General features: G+C 47.7%; 1 protein-coding gene across 4 annotated transcripts in view; it reads right to left on the bottom strand.

The window, feature by feature from the left end:
• MTF2 (metal response element binding transcription factor 2) overlaps positions 1-16,236 on the bottom strand; it is a 41,017-nt gene extending 24,781 nt beyond the window's left edge. The window contains exon 1 of one of the 4 annotated variants that reach the window (XM_090047013.1): positions 15,974-16,236. In XM_090047013.1, the coding sequence (XP_089903139.1) occupies positions 15,974-15,978 (5 nt within the window). In that variant the 5' untranslated portion in view covers positions 15,979-16,236. The remainder of the gene's footprint in view (positions 1-15,973) is intronic. The other 3 variants (XM_090047015.1, XM_090047014.1, XM_090047016.1) reach the window with 3 other exon arrangements.
• Positions 16,237-17,474: the final 1,238 nt, after the last annotated feature.

Below are 17,474 nucleotides of genomic sequence, written 5' to 3'. Positions count from 1 at the left end.
CAGAAGCAGTGGGAAAAGGTGGCTGGGCAGGAGCCCATGGGCCGCATGCTAAACCTCACCAGTGAGACAGCCCTCAACCAGCAGCAGATCTGAGGTTGAGATTTTTATTTTTTTGGGGGGGGGGGGAGGAAGAGAGGGGAGGTGGGGAAATAAGAGGTGGAAAGATGGTTTTCCTTTTCTTAACCATGAATAAGAATAAAAGCAAGGGGATATACAGCAAGAAAAATGGCAAGAACCTGGAGGGATGTGGGCAGCAGGGTTCTGCAGGGCTCGGTCCTCGGGCCCGCACTGTTCAACATCTTCATCAGTGACTTGGACGAGGGGGTAAAAAGTACCCTGTTCAAATTTGCTGATGACACTAAGATGTGGGGGGATGTGGGCATGCTAGAAGGGAGGAATAGGCTGCAATTGGACCTAGACAGGTTACAGGGGTGGGCAGATGAGAATAGGATGGGATTCAACACCAACAAGTGCAAAGTGATGCACCTGGGGAGGAACAACCGGCACCATACCTACAGGCTGGGGAACTCCCTTCTTGTCAGTGCAGAGGCAGAAAAGGATCTTGGAGTCATCACTGACTCCAAGGTGAACATGGGCCGGCAGTGTGGGGATGCAGTCAGGAAGGCCAACCGTACCTTGTCATGCATCCACAGATGCATCTCAGGCAGGTCCAAGGAGATGATCCTCCCCCTCTGTGTAGCATTGGTCAGGCTGCAGCTGGAGTATTGCATCCAGTTCTGGGCAGCACACTTCAAGAGGGATGGGGACAACGTGGAGAGGGTCCAGAGGAGGGCCACTCACATGATCAGGAGACAGCAGAGCAGGCCCTACGAGGAGAGGCTACGGGACCTGAACCTGCTCAGTCTCCACAGGAGAAGGCTGAGGGAGGATCTAGTGGCCTGTTACAATCTAGTCAGCAGGGATCAGCAGGCACTGGGGAAGTCCCTGTTCCCCCGTGCACTACCAGGAGTGACCAGGAATAACGGTCACAAGCTGGCAGAGGGTAGATTCAAGCTAGACATCAGGAGGTGCTACTTCAGGGCAGCTAGGATCTGGAACCAACTTCCAAGAGAAGAAGTGGTGCTGGCTCCTACCCTGGGGGTCTTTAAAAGAAGGCTAGATGATCACCTTGCTGGGGTCGTTTGACCCCAGTAATCTTTCCTGCCATGGCAGGGGGTCAGACTAGATGATCTACTCAGGTTTCTTCCAACCCTAGAAACTATGAAACTATAAAAGATACAAAAAATAAAGCAACAGGATATGACTTCAGTAAGTTTAAGCCCCCAAGACACAGTAACCAAAAACAATTCACTCACTACAATCATATACATGTCCATTGTTTAATAAATCAAGTTTTAAAATTAAAACTATTTGATAAACTTGTATATGGGACAATGTTTTTAACGGTTTACAGAAAACCTTAACAATCTTAAAACTGCAATCTTTGTGCATTTCAAGCTGCTGTCCAAATTCAACCTAACACAAACCACAAAGAAAAATGAGAAATCCATCTTTCACCATATTTTAAACAAAATACAAGTTATCTGAGTAAATGTATGTTCACCCATCTTAGAGCTGGACTTAAACTTCTCTGGGACTGCATACATTTTTTCTGTCCTATACCAAGCAGCCATGCATTATCTACCCTGCCAATTTCCTGCAGGACCAGGCCAAGATGGCAACCCTGAAGAACTGCAGAAGGCAGCACAACTCTGGTACCCTCCAACTCTTCTGGTTCCTTATCCACACACAAGTGTCCTTCAAACGTAGACACTTCATCTTGCAACAAAATTATGATCCAGTGCATCATAAACTGGTCCACAAGTGGGTATTCTGCGAAGTGGGAAGACAGATGGCTAGTTCTAAATGTATAACCACATGAAGAGTATTGGCAGGGGTTCAAACTGTGTTGATATGGGTATTCTCTTAATACACTTTCACCTTTTGTTTTAATTTTTTTTAATATAAAGATTTTGAAAAGTAAATGATAATAATAGTGTTGATAAGAGTGATCATACTTAAATGCCATATTTATGCAAATCCAAGACAACCCTCCAATAATTAGATTTTAGACATGCAATTATATATTTGTTATAATTTTTCATATCTAGAATCCAACTGTTGGAGGGAAGAACAAAATTAAAGATTACCCTCCAACCCACTGTTGCGGGTACAAATGACAGGGCAAACAGAGGCAGGGAGGCCAGCAGCACAGGAAGCAGGCAGCCTGAACCCCACCCCTACCTACACCTCATCCCAGCTGCCTGCATCCCCCAGCATCTGCCTCTGCACCAATTCTCCTTCAACTAATCTAGGTGCCCAGGGACCCCAAGCAACTCCTCACCTCCACTGCAGGGAACAACAGCCTCGCTTGGCCAAGGACAGCAGGGGCAGTGTAGATTCCTCCCTCCAAATCCTGCTCCTGTCCTCTCCCCCTTCCCTGCACCTCCCCTGGCCCTCTGATCTCTCTCACTTGTGAGAAGCAGGAGATAGGAGGAGGAATCTACATGATGCTTCTGCTGTCCTAGGGTGACAGGCATTTAGGGAACCCCAAAGCTGCTCTCGCTTGCCACTACAGAAAACCCAGCTTGGCTAAGGACAGCAGTAGTGATGTGTAGGTTTCTTTTTCCCCTACATCTCCCCTCCCATCTCCCCCACTGGTTGACAGCAGGCTGGAGGGAGAAACCTGCATAGTACCACAGCTGCTCCTTGCAGTGTGGGACAGAAGCAGCTCTTTCTGCCCAGTTTCTTCCTCCCCACTCAGTGGCAGGGAGTTGCATAGGGAAGGACGAATCTACATACCAGTGCTACTATCCCTGGACAAGCCAGGCTCCCTTCACAGCTCCCAACTGAAGCAGTCCAACACCAAGTGGACACAGGCACAGGGGGAGCCCCACAACTGCTCCTGACCCACACTGCAAGGAGCAGCTGTGGCAGCATGCAGGTTCCTCCTTCCAGCCTGCTCCCAGGCAATAGAGGAGTTGTGGGGTTAGGGAAGAAGGGAGCCAGGCAGGGAAGGGAAAGAAGAACCCAGATGCCATCACTACTGTCCCCAGCCAAGCCAGGCTCCCTGCACAGCCACTCCCTGCAGCTCTTAGCTAAAGCAGTCTGACACTTGATTCAAAATGAGGGCTGGCTTTCCATATGTGAATAGTGGGGGAAAACCTCATCTTGGAATTGAGTAAATACAGTAAAAGAAATGTAGTCTCCTGGTTAGCAAGGAGTACCATCTAAATTCTTACCACCATTAACAATCTACCTCTCCCAATGACAAACTGATGCTTATTTTCCCCTTTTATACAACCTTTGATCTTAATTACTTATAAATCAGTCTGCGTCTTTAGAGAAAGGAGTGAAGCACAGTGTTGGTCTATCAAAGGGCCAGCTCCTGGTACAATATGGCAGCAAGGCCCCTGCTGCACAATCCAATTCCTGGCACAAGATCCGATTCCTAATCCCAACAATTGCTCCTACCATGCCACACATGCCATTGCAAGGGAAGCCCAGGATCATAATACTGGGCTCCCCCTGTATCAGCAATTTGAAACAGGAGTGCCTGCAGGTCAAACTAGGGCCAACAATCATGATGGTTTATCTGACCTCTACGACTATACTAGGGACTCAAATCAGATGACTGTCATCCCAGCCCTGACCACACTGGTGTGGGTTCAAGTCCCCACTTCAGTGGTCAGCTAAGTCATCCCTGGCTGAAACAGCCCAAGGTCCAGTTCAAGACTGGGTCTGTGGGGCCAGGTCAACAATCAGCTGACTGTCAAAGCCACATGCCTGGCAGCTCTGTCTGGGCTGCGGGCAGGAGAAGAGAAGCACCCCCCTGCCAAAGGACTTACCCTGCTGGGAACCTCTAATTCACAGCAGTGTGGCTAGAGCTTCTGGATGCACAGTTTAAAATTCCCCAACAGGGAACCTGCCTCAGCATGCTTTCCAAAGTCTCCTGAGAGCCAGAGACCAGGTAAGCTTCTGGGGTCCAAGCACTCAAGAGTTTTAAAAAGCACAGTGGTAGCTGTACTCTTTAAAAATCCCCAGGCTCCAGGACCCACCATGTGGGGGAGGGGCAGAGACAGCTAGGAGCTCCCAGGTGCCCCTTCCATGGGTGCGCTAGATGCTTAGAAAAGCAGGTGTATAGCTGGAGCTCCCAGCAGGCACAGTGAGCCCAACATCAGAGAGATGCTCCCTAATGTTGGGCTCATAGCATCCACCACATCTTCTTCCAGGGACTGGGCAGGGATGCTAAATCCAGGAGCTGGTGCTCCCCCCCAGCCCATTTCTGCAGCCTGGGTAAAAGATAGCTGTGCCCTGGATCCAAGGGCTGCCCAATTCCAGACCCCTAAGTTGTGCTCAAGTGAGCATCAGGATCTGTCCCAGGTTAGCCTATACATACCAAATGTTCAGTTTAAAGCAAGACAGATGAGCCACAAAAGATGTCACATGTTATATGTGGAATAACTGTGTGTCATGTTTGCTATGTTATCATACCATAAATTGGCTTTAACATTTGGGTGGGTTACTATATATGCTGTGATTAACATCTTAATTGTGTCCTAAATGTAACATGGGCCTTAAGTGACACTAGGGCAGTAGAATTATATAAGCCTGAAATAAAAATGCCTCATGGTTTTAAAATTATTTGTAATATTCTTGGGAGGTTGTACATGGACAGCAAGGAAGTCATGAAAGCCAGGATGCTGGATGTTTAGTTTACTTAGCAGCTCTTTCAGGACCATAGTACCAGAAGGGACCTCCCAGGCCATTTAGTACAGTCCCTTACATTCACAGGCAACTCTTTGTACAAAAGAATGTTCACTCTGGCTCCTCTTGAAACCACAGCCTCAAAGCATCCTATATTTAAAAACCAACCCCAATACAAAAACGCTATAAAATGTGTTCCTTTTCCTGTGGCAAGGGAGAAGGAATACTGCCAATGTTTTTAGCCTCTGCAATGGCAAGGAATCTGTTGGATTAAAATATATGTGGATGACCAAGGAAAAATACAATGCCCACACTATAAAGGAAAGCAAAAAAAACCCCGAGGGTCCTTACTAATCTGACCCAGGAAAAAAATTCCTTCCTAACATTAAACCCCATGATTTTGCCCTTAAGCACGTAGGCAAGAACCACCAGAAATGTACCCAAGGTTTCTGCACAATATTTGAATATAGCATTCAAACAACCAGCATACCCCAGCTAATCACACACTAACAGGAAATGATCATGTAGCTCTTTAGAGGAAAGAAGCCAAAAAGAGACCCAAGGAAGGGTACCGAGATACCCCAAAGCTTGCCTAAATCTATTCCAACTATATGGTTGATCCAATAAAAGATCTCATCTAAATACATTGTGTTGTCCAGAAATTACTCTCTCAAAGATGTAGAGTGACAATTTCAAAACAAGTTAAGCATTCACAGGGCAGACATTGAAGGAAAAATAAATAAGTAAAATGAAAAAGACTTTGGAACAAGAAAAATAAAAAGTTGGGCAATGACCAAAAGAACTAGATGAACAAGAGGCAGGCAGTTCAATAAGTATGTTGCAAAGAAAAGCTTTAAAATTGGATCCAAGCAATGGCAACACAAAGGTATGTACCAGCATTAGCCAAGGCTGAAACAACAGCTGAGAGATGTTAGTTCCTTTTGTGGAGGACCACCAACAGGGTGCTCACCACTTAAGGGCTGTTCCAGGCGGTGAGGGAGACTGCTTTGTGAGCAGCAGGGAAAGCCTTCCCCAAGAACCATTTTAGAGGGGGAAGGTGGATGGCAGAGCACCTTTCAGGTCTGCCACTTTAAGGAGAGCAGGCAGCAGAGAGGTGCAGGCCAGCTCTGATGAGGCAACCATTTTAAGATCCTGGTTCTCAGGGCTGGAGCACCAGTTTGCTGCCAGCACCCAAGGAACCAACAGCACCAAGCTGCGCTGCTGCTCAAGGGACATCTTGGAGGTAAGGGAGGAATTATGGGGATGGAAGTTCCTAGGGGCCCAGTGAAGTCCCAACACCAGGGAGAAGGCTGTGGGTCTGAAGACAATAAGGCCTAGCCTGGGAAGAGGCTTAGTGTTTGTAGGCAAGCCCCTGAGTAGATCTGGTAGGGGAGATGCCTGGGGCATTCTCTAATGGGGCCCAGAAGGGGACCTGTTGTCCATGGAGAGCAGCAGCTGCTAAGTTAACTTTTGACCCTTGGACTGGTCAATGTAAGGGGACCAGGACCAAAAGGTTGAAGGGTTCACCAAGAGGCCGGTCAGGGCTCAATGGAGCCATCTGGCACTCTGACTGGCCTGGAAATACATCAAAGGTCCTCTTGGGGTGGGGGAGACATCACTGCTGAAAAAAAGAGGGTAGGCGTTAGCCAGCATACATGCTGCCATGATGGCAGCAGCCAGCAGAAGTTGGTTGCAATAAAGGGCCCAATTGAGGTAGAGCAGCCCAGGAACATCTCAGACCCAGAAGGAGTAAGATCAGGGCTGGTAGACCTGCTTGGTCCTGGACATGACTGGCAACTGCACCCTGCCAGAGAAGGGTAGTCTGGTGGGACTGTCAGTGGCAAGATAGTTCCCCAGAAATGCCAAGCCAGTTACCTCCCCAGTGACGGGTCGGTAGGGGTACCTGGTAACCCCACCCCCACCATCCAGAAAGGAACAGGGGGGAGGAGGAAGGGGAGGGCAGGCATGCTTATAAAGAAGTACCCGAGCCCTATAGGGGTGTAGGACCCTGGAGTGCCAGGCATGCCAGGAGTGAGACACTTGAGTCCTAAGGGGTGCAAGACCCCAGGCCTTAGCAAGAAGGTAGAGTATGGGCCCCAAGAGGGGCAAGAATCATGAGGTTCCCAGTGAGGGGCTAGGGTAGAGTCAGCCCAGAGTTTGGCTAGTTGAGAGGCCACCACTTGGATGAGGGTCAAGGAAGGGACCCAAGAGGCTGACCCAGGGCCACTCGGAGTAAAAGGACAAGCTTGATGGTCTATGGGAACCACTCAAGAGAGTAGGGCAGCATGTATCACCTTTCAACATCAGGGCACATGAAGGGCAGCTTTCTGCCTAAATAACATCCTAATTATTTAACAAAGTGTGGCAGGAAAGTAAGGCAGGCAACCTGCCTAAAGACAGGCGGGCAGGCCAGCACTGTGACTGGGCCTGGGAGTTTGCCCCTGTCGCACACTATTCATGTCAGATAGATATCAACTAAGATGCCAATTACATTTTAAGATGTCAGCATTTAATCGCATTGTTCAAAAGCATAGGAAGAAAGAAAATACTATAATTTGCTTCAGGCAAAGGATTCACAAATAGGTAGACCAGAGAATACCACCATTATTCTCCATTAGCTTGGAACTACAAGGTCAAAGAGTCCAGCAGACCATCAGCATCCCCAAGAGCATTTGAACACTAATGACAGGAAGCTCAAAGGATCCCTGACAGCATGCACAATCATGTTCTGAACACCTGCACAGTCTTAGGGGCACTACACCCCTCTAAGGGCACTATACCACTAACTGGGAGTAAAATCTAGATTTGGAGGGAAAAAAAGAGAGACAGATGATAGTGGTAGAAAGGGAAAAGCCAAAGTAAAAGAGCACAGGGTAACCACAAAGCTGGCAGTGACAAGGGAAAGGTAAAAAGTGGCCTACAAACAGCCAGCTTAGTCCTTCAGCTACTTAACTCACAGCTGTTCATCTGGTAACCCCTGAGCCACATTCAGCCCCATGGGGCTTGCCTGCTTCCCCCTAGGCTCCTGGTCCAGGGACTGCTCTTCCTATTGTTCTAGTGCTGCTGTCATTGGAGTCACTAGTTTCCTCCCCCCTGGTTCTACTTTTTACCCTTGGCCCTGGGAGCAGCAATGGTCAGTGGGCTCAAGGGAAGCAGAGGACCCTACACAGTGCAGGAGCACCAATGCAGCATGGGGGAGAGGATGGCCCCACAGCCCCCATATACTCAGAAGTTGAACAGCCTGGGTTTAAATTAATTAACGTTAATGACTACTCTTTTTTGGGGGGGGAAAAAGAAGGAAAAAGTAAGCTAACACCCTTAATCCTTCAACCAAGGCTAAGTCTATGCATGGTTTTGTAAGACATTTGACTATTTTAAGAGAGATGTAGAATTTTATAGTGAAGACAAAGTGGTACAAGTTGCTTCTCTGGATGTAGTTTGATTGCTCATTGTAATTAAGACCAAGACAGTCTTTTTTGCTCAATTAAGGTATACAAGTTCAAACAGCTCTACAAGTATGTAAGCCATGCCAATAGCTGGGGGGTTGTATTTACTTAACTATCATTTAGATTAGACTGAACTGATTAGCTCATGAATGGTGAACAGTCATTCTGTTCTGTACTTGAACACTGCACAGCAAAAACAGAAGCCTCAGATCAATAGGATCCCAGCCAGGGTGCAAGAATAATGAAGTAGTACAAAAAATGGTGTTTGTTTAGACAAGACCCTAAGGTCTGACACCTCAGAACTCAAAGCCCACCGCACCTTCCCAGCAACCCAAGGGTGAACAAACATGGCACTCTTTATATTTAGAGCAAACAGATGTTTTAAGGACTGAAGTCACAAGGGCCTGTTTCTTAAGGAAAAAAATAAAAGCTAAATTTTAAGCATATTACAAAGTAAAAGACAAGTATATGAAGTGTCACTGATTAAATGTAAGAAATTTTAAGATACTATTTTGTTATTTAGCAAGAAATTTAGTTCATTTTTATCATAATAGCATCTTAAGTCACAGCACGGTTTATTTGAACACAGATTCCAGTATACACTTGACTATTTTCCACCATACTATGAACTCTACATAGGCTAAATACAGAAGATAAAAATCAGTATTTATGTATCAGTCCATATTCTAGATCAGTGGTTTTCAAAAAGTTCTGAATGTCACAGAACACCTTTTGTATTACTACTTCTACTGCAGAATCCATATCCCCTTAGCTCTGTGGACTGTGTGAACTGCCAGAAAACCAGGGGACCATGTCCAATAATAGCAGCATAACACCTCCTGGCCGACTCGGCCATTACCCCCAGTCTCTTTGCGGAACAAACCCCTGACAACCTATGACAGAACCCCAGGGTTCTGCAGAACAGTTTGCAAACTACTGCACCTGGTGTACTTGCATCCATCCTTCACATAATTTTACAGGCCTTTGAGCACAACTGGAACAAGCTGTGCTAGTTGGAAACTATACAGAGTTAACCATGCCTACTGTGGACCCAACCAAAAGATTTTACAACCTAAAAAAGTAAAGTGGGAGATAATTGTATGCATCTAAGAATTAATTTATGTACATAAATCAAGGCAATCTGAAAGTCCAGAGCAGCCCATCTCCCATCTATTACTCAGGTCATCATTGATGGATTTCTTTAAGGCATCACAGCAGAAGTAAGTCTTGAGGTATGTCATGAAGGAGGAATTATGGCCTTATGGATCAGTTCAGGAAGACTGTTCCACATGAAGACTGGTTATCATTGTTAGCAAGATGAGGCTAATTTAAACAGCAACTGAGACAAGTTAAGACCTTTAGTCAATTCCTATATTTTAATTTTTTTTCTTTTTAAGTTTGTCAAGACAAGTGTGTAGAAACACCCTGGACAATAAAGCGAAATAAAATACATGATTAATCCATCATTTTCTATTGCATACATGTCTCAAGTGTTAAGGTGGAAAAATGCCTTCCAAGAACCAAGTTTTGAAATTGCATACAGTGCTATTATGCTCAAAGGTACAGGAAAAAAAAAATCACCTTTTTCTTGGGTCTTCTTGAGTTAAGTAGCGTTTAGTGGTCAAGAACATATTATGCTGAAGCATTATATGAACAATATGTAGGATGAATACTGCAATACATGTGTGCATCAGCTCGCTAGACATTATCACCCCCCAAAAAACAAACAAACAAACAAAATCAATAATGAAAGATTTAAGCATCCTCATGGCCAGTTCTTAAGAGCAATCCTTAATACAAGCAGCAGAAATTAGTATTGGGAGAAGTCACTTCAGTTCACAGTTGATGAAATAGTTACACAGTGAATAAAAAAAGTTAATGATTTATTATTATTTTTGGCAGTGACTCAAAATAATGTAACACCTAAGGACACCAGAATTTACTAAGTTCAGGAGAAAATAAAGCACACATTCACAGTTTGGCTCTTTCAACCAGAGGCGAGTCCATCTTAAGCTAATCAGATCAATTATTTCATTGATTGCAGACAATTAATGTAACTAGTTCACAATTAGTACATTAGCAGGGAATTTGGTTTTTCCTGACAACCCCCCCCAACACCTCCCCCCCCACATCCTCATGCCCCTCAATTCCTCCCCCTACCCCCCAACATTCCCCCCAGCCCTGCTCATGCCCCACGTGCCCTACAGCCCTCTTCCCCACCCAGCCCTGCTGGAAGGAACCCCCAGCTGCCAGAGCTATAAGGCCAGGGACCCCAGTACACAGTCTTCTTTTGCCTGACAGAAGACAGCAGAGCAGATCCTGTCTTCCCCCTCCCCACCGCTGCATGTACGCCTGGGGAAGGGCAGGGGGGACCTGGGCCCCCAGATCTGTGTGTAGGGCATGGGTGGGGGTGGGCTACCCACTGCAGGCTCAGGCTCCCACCCTGCTGCCCTCCCCTGGGGTCTCCACAGCCCACTGGGTGCAACCAGTAAAGGGCACAACACCTCTGGCACCCCCCACTACTGCTGTGCATACAAGGGATGCCTTGCTAGGCTAGCACAGAGCTTGCAGCAGCAGGCAGCTTTCCTGTGTGGCCCCACTCTGCCCTGCACCACTGGGTCACACCCACTGGGCTACAGAGGCCCCAGGGGAGGGCAGCGGGGCAGAAGCCTGATCCTGCAGCAGGCAGCCCATGCTTGCCCTGCACACAAGTCTGGGGCATGAGCCCCCCTGGTCCCCCAGAAGAGTATGCAGCAGCAGGGAGCAGTCCCTCTTCCTCCCCAAAATGAGCCACCTGCAGCCCCATCCCACTCTCTGCTGGGGCCCTGTGACCATTTATTGCAGACCCAGGCCCCATGCACCACAGCCCTGCCTAACTCCCTCCTATGGAGGCCTCAATCCCTCCTCTTGCCCTTACCTTTCAGAGCTGCTCTCCAGGCTGCCTGACAGCCATGTGCATATACATGCACATGGTGCCCCCTGCCTAATGGCCCTCCTCCCAGCCCCCTGTAGGCTGGAACTCTGCCAATCTGCAGAGAGCTTTTTGCAAAACTGCAAAATCCACAGATTTCTCCACTAAAATGAAAAATCCCTGTTTTCCTGCAAAGGGAGAAATAAGTGTTTTTCTCCATTTTCTGCAGTAAATGGAAAACCCAGATCCCTGTACATTAGTCATTTTTGCTTGTATTATATAAATATAGTATTCTTGTACAACTGGGTTTTTTTTTTCCTAAAGTAAGAACACAAGCATCTGATTGTTTGAGACTTTACTATAACAGCAATGGGCTGAACATACATCTTACTTTAAAGAGATTTTTACAACAAATTGCAATAGCAGTAAATTTCCTCTTGCTGTTCGTGACAGAGCACAGGTTGTGCCTGTCACTTTAAGGGGTCTAAGCAAGTTGTGGAGCAGCCCATAGGTGCAGTGCGGCCTGACAAGCCGTCAAATGACTGAGGGAGGGCTCCTGGATTGGAGGATGTGAGCTGAGTAGCCTCCATATAAACCCAGGCCCTCAATAGTGAACTGGCAGATACTGCATGAAGCCAGCTAGGTAACATCATTTTGCTAAGGCTGCTTCTTCCAGAACATCTTGGAGGTAAAGGGCAGGAACTATGGGGATGGAGAAGGTTCTTGCTCCTAAGGCATAATCTACACCCTGCTGGGAATGGATGGTGTGGCGGGATTACTTATGGCAGGATAACTTCCAGGAAATGCTACACCTATGCCTCCCCAGGGAAGGGTAAGTATGGGGCACCAGAAAGCTTCAGCCCCTGCTGTTCTGTGGGTGACCCCATGGAGGGGAAAGGCTAAGGAGCCCTGACAGAAAAACACAGAGCCAAGGCCCACGGGATGAAGCCTGAGGCAGGGTCCAGGCCATGAGAAGCCAGAGACAGGGCCCAGGTCCACAGAGTGAAACCTGAGGCTCATAAAGGAGCCAGGTGCTGAGGCTCCAGGATGGTGGGATTGAGGGCCCCAGGAGGAGTCGGGTGCAGAGGCTCCAGGAGGATGGGACTGAGAGCCCCAGCACAGGGGACCAAGAGGGTGTGGGGTAGAACAGGGAGCCCAAGAGTGAGTGAGGGAATAGGAGCCCAAATTCTGAGGGAATTGAGCCCCCACTATGGGTGGCATGGCCTCAGGAGTCCTCAGATTTACCTGGGTCTCAAGTTTAGGCCTAGTAAAGCCAAGTATAGCTCAGTTAAGGGGCTGGGGAGTTTGGATACAGATGCTAGCTGTGAGGCATGGGACACTGTGTAAGGGGAGGTTTGGAGCAGTGTATACACCCTTGGCATCAGGGCAATTAAATGGGCAGGCTCCTGTATGATAAACAACTACTTCTAGTTGGCAAGATCAAAAGTGGGGCAGGTGGTCATGCCAATATATGGACTGGCCCCAGGAAAGCTCACTTGTTACACTGTTATATTTGCTCTAGTCCTAATTGTGATCATAACCAACTATCATGCTCTATAACATCTTAGAAATTATTTTTAAAAGCCTTAAATGTTGCTAGGGTACCACAAGCAGAATCTCCCTATGACTGATAAAAGGTGTTTGTGCCTGAAAGCTTGCGAAGAACCTTTTTTCCAACTATTTAGTTGGTCTAATAAAAGATATCACATCTACCCAAAGAACCCTGCCTGCCTTAAATGTTGCCAGCCATTTGTTCTAAATTTCTCTTTTCTATTTAAACACCTAGAGCTCATACAAAGCACACATCTTTAGTTGTTTGTTTTTTAGGATGGTAAAAGAGCTTGATCCCACCAAGTACTGATATCAACTAGATGCAATTGACTGTCCTTAACAGGGCATGGGGAACTCTCTACTTTTATTTTAGTAACTAAGGTACTTGGGAATTTCCTTCACTCCACACCTGGTAGAGACCTAACTACCCTTAACAAACAACTTATCCTACAGACTTGAATGTGAAGCAAGCAATGAGGAAACTGCTTACAAAGAATTAAAATCCTGATGAATAAGTACTACCCTACACACAACTGTCCTTTTCTGGTTATGTTCTCCCTCAAGATACTCAAAATGAAAGTCTAAACCTTCTCAATTTAGTAATAGGTACAGAATGAGCACAACTTTATATAAAACCTAGTATCATTTAGCCCATGTGAATCCATTTACTTTAAAATTAGGGTTGTAGGTTAACTTTGGGGTGATCATATGGCAATGCAAACTGGGGGCCAAACATTTGGGAAGGGTACAGGGCTGATTTGTGGCACACCGGCCGAAGTGTCACTCTCATCCTCCGCCTGTACCCAGTCTACTGCTCAGGCTTCTGCTCCCTGCCCAATTTACTACTTTGTCCAGTGCCATACTGCCTGCCCCCTCACTGATCTGTTGGATGCCATAAAGCTGCTACTTGTGGCACTTGTAGTGCACAGTGGCCATCCCTGTGTTACTGCATACACAAAAGAACAGAGCAGAAAGGTAGAAGTTAAGGTACCAGTACACAATGACTTAAAAAGACTAGAGTGGGGCAAATGGTTTAGAAAAGGGAAATAAAGTAAGTCTTTATGTCCTCTGAATAAGGACCTCCTTTTGTGTTAGTACCTACTACACTGAAACTGCCACAAACAGAAGGTAATTTACCGTCTCAGTAGTATGAGTCCACAAAGATGACTCAATCTTCACTTTTCTTTTAACACACACACACCCTTGTATTCCCTAAATCTCTTTCTGTGGAATAATTCCCTTGTGCACCTGACAACATGAGAGAAGTCATTCAATATTAAAAGCATATCCAAGCTTATCAGGAATTGATAAACAATTATTTTCTTTAAAAATTAAAATTTAACATTTCTGACAAATACAAGTTCTTTACCACCCCCCCACAACCAAATTATCACCTTCTAAAAAGATGCTTGAAATCCAGTTATTTTCAAAAGGCTAGTTAGAAGTAGTCTCGGGTACTACCCTGCCCTTGTAGCTCTTCAGCGATGTGTGCAACTTATACCAGGAAAAGTAATTTAATTTTTTTGCACTCTGCACAAGAAAGGGAAGGAAGACCCGCAAAAATATAAGTCTGTCAGTATAAAATATGTTTTTTTGGGTTTTTTTGTTTTTTTTTTAACACACACACACTTAAATGCATAAGTTAAATTTCATATAACTTTCCAGTTATAAAATACAAACAATGTAAAGTTATCTAACATTTAAAGTACTAGGCAGAGATCAATTAAAACACTCTTTAAAACAGGGGTGGGCAAAATGCAGCCTGCCAGGCCATTCTATCCAGCCCGTGGGGCCCCTAAAAAAAAAAAAAAATTAGAAAATTAATATTCATCTACCCCATAATACCCATCATGCGACATGCGGCCCTCCATGGCCTGTCAAAACTCAGTAAGTGGCCCTCCGCCCAAAATAATTACTCACCCCTGCTTTAAAAGCCATTTTTAAACGCATCAAAAACATTATTACTTCCTCCTTCAAATTTATCTCCAGCTTTATTAGATACTACTTACTGTCCATGTTTGACAGAGGGAAAGCACACATATACATGCACACTTGAAAAGAACCTGATCTTCTGGGATGAAAAATAAGGATTAACTGGTGTAGCCTACAGCCTGCTGCATCTTCATCCAACCTCTATATAAACAAACATCTGGCATTCAATTGCACACCAGCCACATGAAGCCACCCTTATAGAAACAGACTAGTTTCCCCTTGCAGTGAAAAAACACTTTTGCTAAAAGCAAGGTAGCTCTGTCCACCCAAACCTGGATGGCTGTACAAAGCATCCTTAAAACCATAAAGCTCCTTCAGGAACCGTCTTACATCTCCTATGCTTGTAGCTCCTAGCAGAAATCCCCTCCCCCATTTCACTGCTTCACTCCTCATTTCCCTTTCCTCCCCTGTCTCAATCTCTTTGTTTCCCCTTCTCCCTCTTCAGTTTTCTTTCCAAGGGAATTAAGATGTAAAATGTATTAATTTATACTTCACTATTGAAATACTCGGGCTTTAAGCTTTGATCCTCAAATTCTTTGAACTGTAACTTGAGATATTTTTTCCTGAAGAGACAAAACATTCAGTAAGGGGCCAACACTTTCAACTGCAATAGTTCATTAAAGGAAGTATTTTCTTCTGTCGATTACTCCGCTTTTGACAGTTTAGCTCAGTGCTGGGGAGCTGACAGGGATGTACAGACTGACTGCTTTTCCTGTTTACATGGGAAAACAGATGGTGTTTAAATATCCTTTCAAGTATCACTAGCAACCGATTTTTTAAACTGCAAAATTAAAAAAAATAAATAAAGGGGCCATCTTATCAGCAACTCAAGGAACAAACAGAATCTTGGGGTTGAGTATTTCATTCACCCAATACTATAAAGTCCTTCATATTCCCAAAATGACCCCCGTCCAGGAGGCATCCGAGTCCCTCCCCCCCAAGTACAAGAACAGCATCAGCCCTTCTCTTTTGCAATTCAAACGGCAAGGCTGACGGGAGGGGGCGGCGGGGGGGCCGAGCCAGGAAGCACCACGGCCAGACCACGTCCCGCGCAGGAAAGTTTCGCCCCCACGAGACGCCCCTTTGTGCCGCCCCGCGGCTTTGTCGCCGCTCACCCAGAATCGCTTCGGCAGGAGAAACACCCCGCAGCGGCCCTGCGTTCCCCTTTGTTGCGGGCCCGGGACCTGCCCGTCCCTGGGGCCCCGGTGCCCCGCCCGCCTCTGCGCAGCGACAGGAGGCGGCCGCAACCCGCGCCCCCCCACGAGGACGGGGCGGCCCCGCTCCCCTTCCCCAGGGCACGGCGGCACGGGCAGCCGCAGCCCCCTTACCCCACCCTCGGCCCGGCCCGGCCCGGCCCGGCCCTCACCTCATTCGGTCTCTCCAGTGGTGCCAACCGCCGCATGCAGGGAAATCAGCGGGCTCAGCGCCCTCCCCAGGGCCGCACCGCGGCCGGGCCCTCCGCGCGCAGGAGGGGTCACACCCGCCTCACGGGCAGCCCGGCTCCGCTGCGGCCCTTCGCCATTTTTGTTTCCCGCGGAGGAGAGGCTGGTGCATTGTGGGAACTACAAAGAGCCCCGACCCCATCCCCGCCCCGGCGGGGCTCCGCCTGCGCCGAATGGCCGCTCCGGGCCGGGGGGAGGGGCCGCGCGGCGGCGGAAGCACACCCCCCTCCGTGCTGTTGCCGTCGCGCGTGAACAAAGAGGAACTATTTCGGCCGTGGTGGCAGAGCGCGCGAATCCTTCCCCCCGCGCCCGGGACTACTTGTGGCGGTACGGAGTGCTTGGGGCTGCCCCTATCACTCGTTACCCCCGGTCCTGTAGCGCCTGCTGCGAGCACCTCTTCTCCTCCCTCCCCGGTTCGCAGCGCGGAGCCCACCTGAGTGCCGGTCTGCACAGTGCCTCCAGTAGCAGGGCTGGTTTCGGCGGCTGCTGAGGCGGCACATGCGACCCGTCTCCCCTCCCCTCCCCTCCCCTCGGCCGGGGGAGCCCTCGGGCTCGGCCGGCCCGGGCCCTGCCGAAGCGGCTCCACTTTTCCTCCTCCCGCAGGAGCTCGGCTTCAGGGCGGCGGGTCCTGTGGTCACTGGGCCCCTTGCTGCACGACGGGCTCTGGCACTTGACTGTGAAAGGATCCGAACCCCTTGACAGGATGTTACAGGCCACAGAAAAAGGAGAAAAAAAGCACTCTCGGACTCGTTCGGAAATTGTTAGAAAAAGAAAAATTATATTTTTCTGCAAGGTTTCTGGCTTTTGTCAGAAGGTAGTTGTGCTTTGGCTGCAAGATTAAACACTTGGATTCCCCCCTTGGCATTGGTGACGCATAGTGGGGGCACGTGCCCCCCCCCAAAGTTGGCCACTGCCAATGCTGCTGCCCGCATCTGCAGTCAGCACTTGTCACCCCACCCTTGCCGCCCACATGGTCACAGCCACCTGCAGGCAGTCCCCGCTCACCACGGCCACACCCCCGACACTGCTGCAGCCACCTGAGGGGGGCCCCAGCCCTGGGAGATGCAAGTCGTCTGTGCCTCGTGGTAGAAACAAGCTGCAACACAGGAGTTTTCCAGTTCTCTGGACTCCCTAGTCCTCGAATGGCACTTCCCTGATACAGTATTATTCCTTCATGAGCAGGGTATCTTCACCACCTCCATGAGATTTAGCACTTCATCAGATCTCTTGGAACCATGAGTTCACCAACTGCTCAGTCAAAGAGGAAGGAATGGAGGCTTTTTTCTACTGCAGCTGAAAGTTTTAGCACCTAAACAGATTAGGAGCCACCATGAGACCCATCCCCTCCCAGCATACATACCATTGCTGTCTTGCCACAGTCATTTTTCCCCTTCACCCCACGTTCCTGTTGCTTTTTTGGAGGGT

This window comes from Crocodylus siamensis, chromosome 5, assembly GCF_052110815.1.
Source record: "Crocodylus siamensis isolate JL-2025a chromosome 5, ASM5211081v1, whole genome shotgun sequence".
NCBI classification, from domain to species: domain Eukaryota; kingdom Metazoa; phylum Chordata; order Crocodylia; family Crocodylidae; genus Crocodylus; species Crocodylus siamensis.
This window is presented reverse-complemented; position numbering and strand designations above follow the sequence as displayed.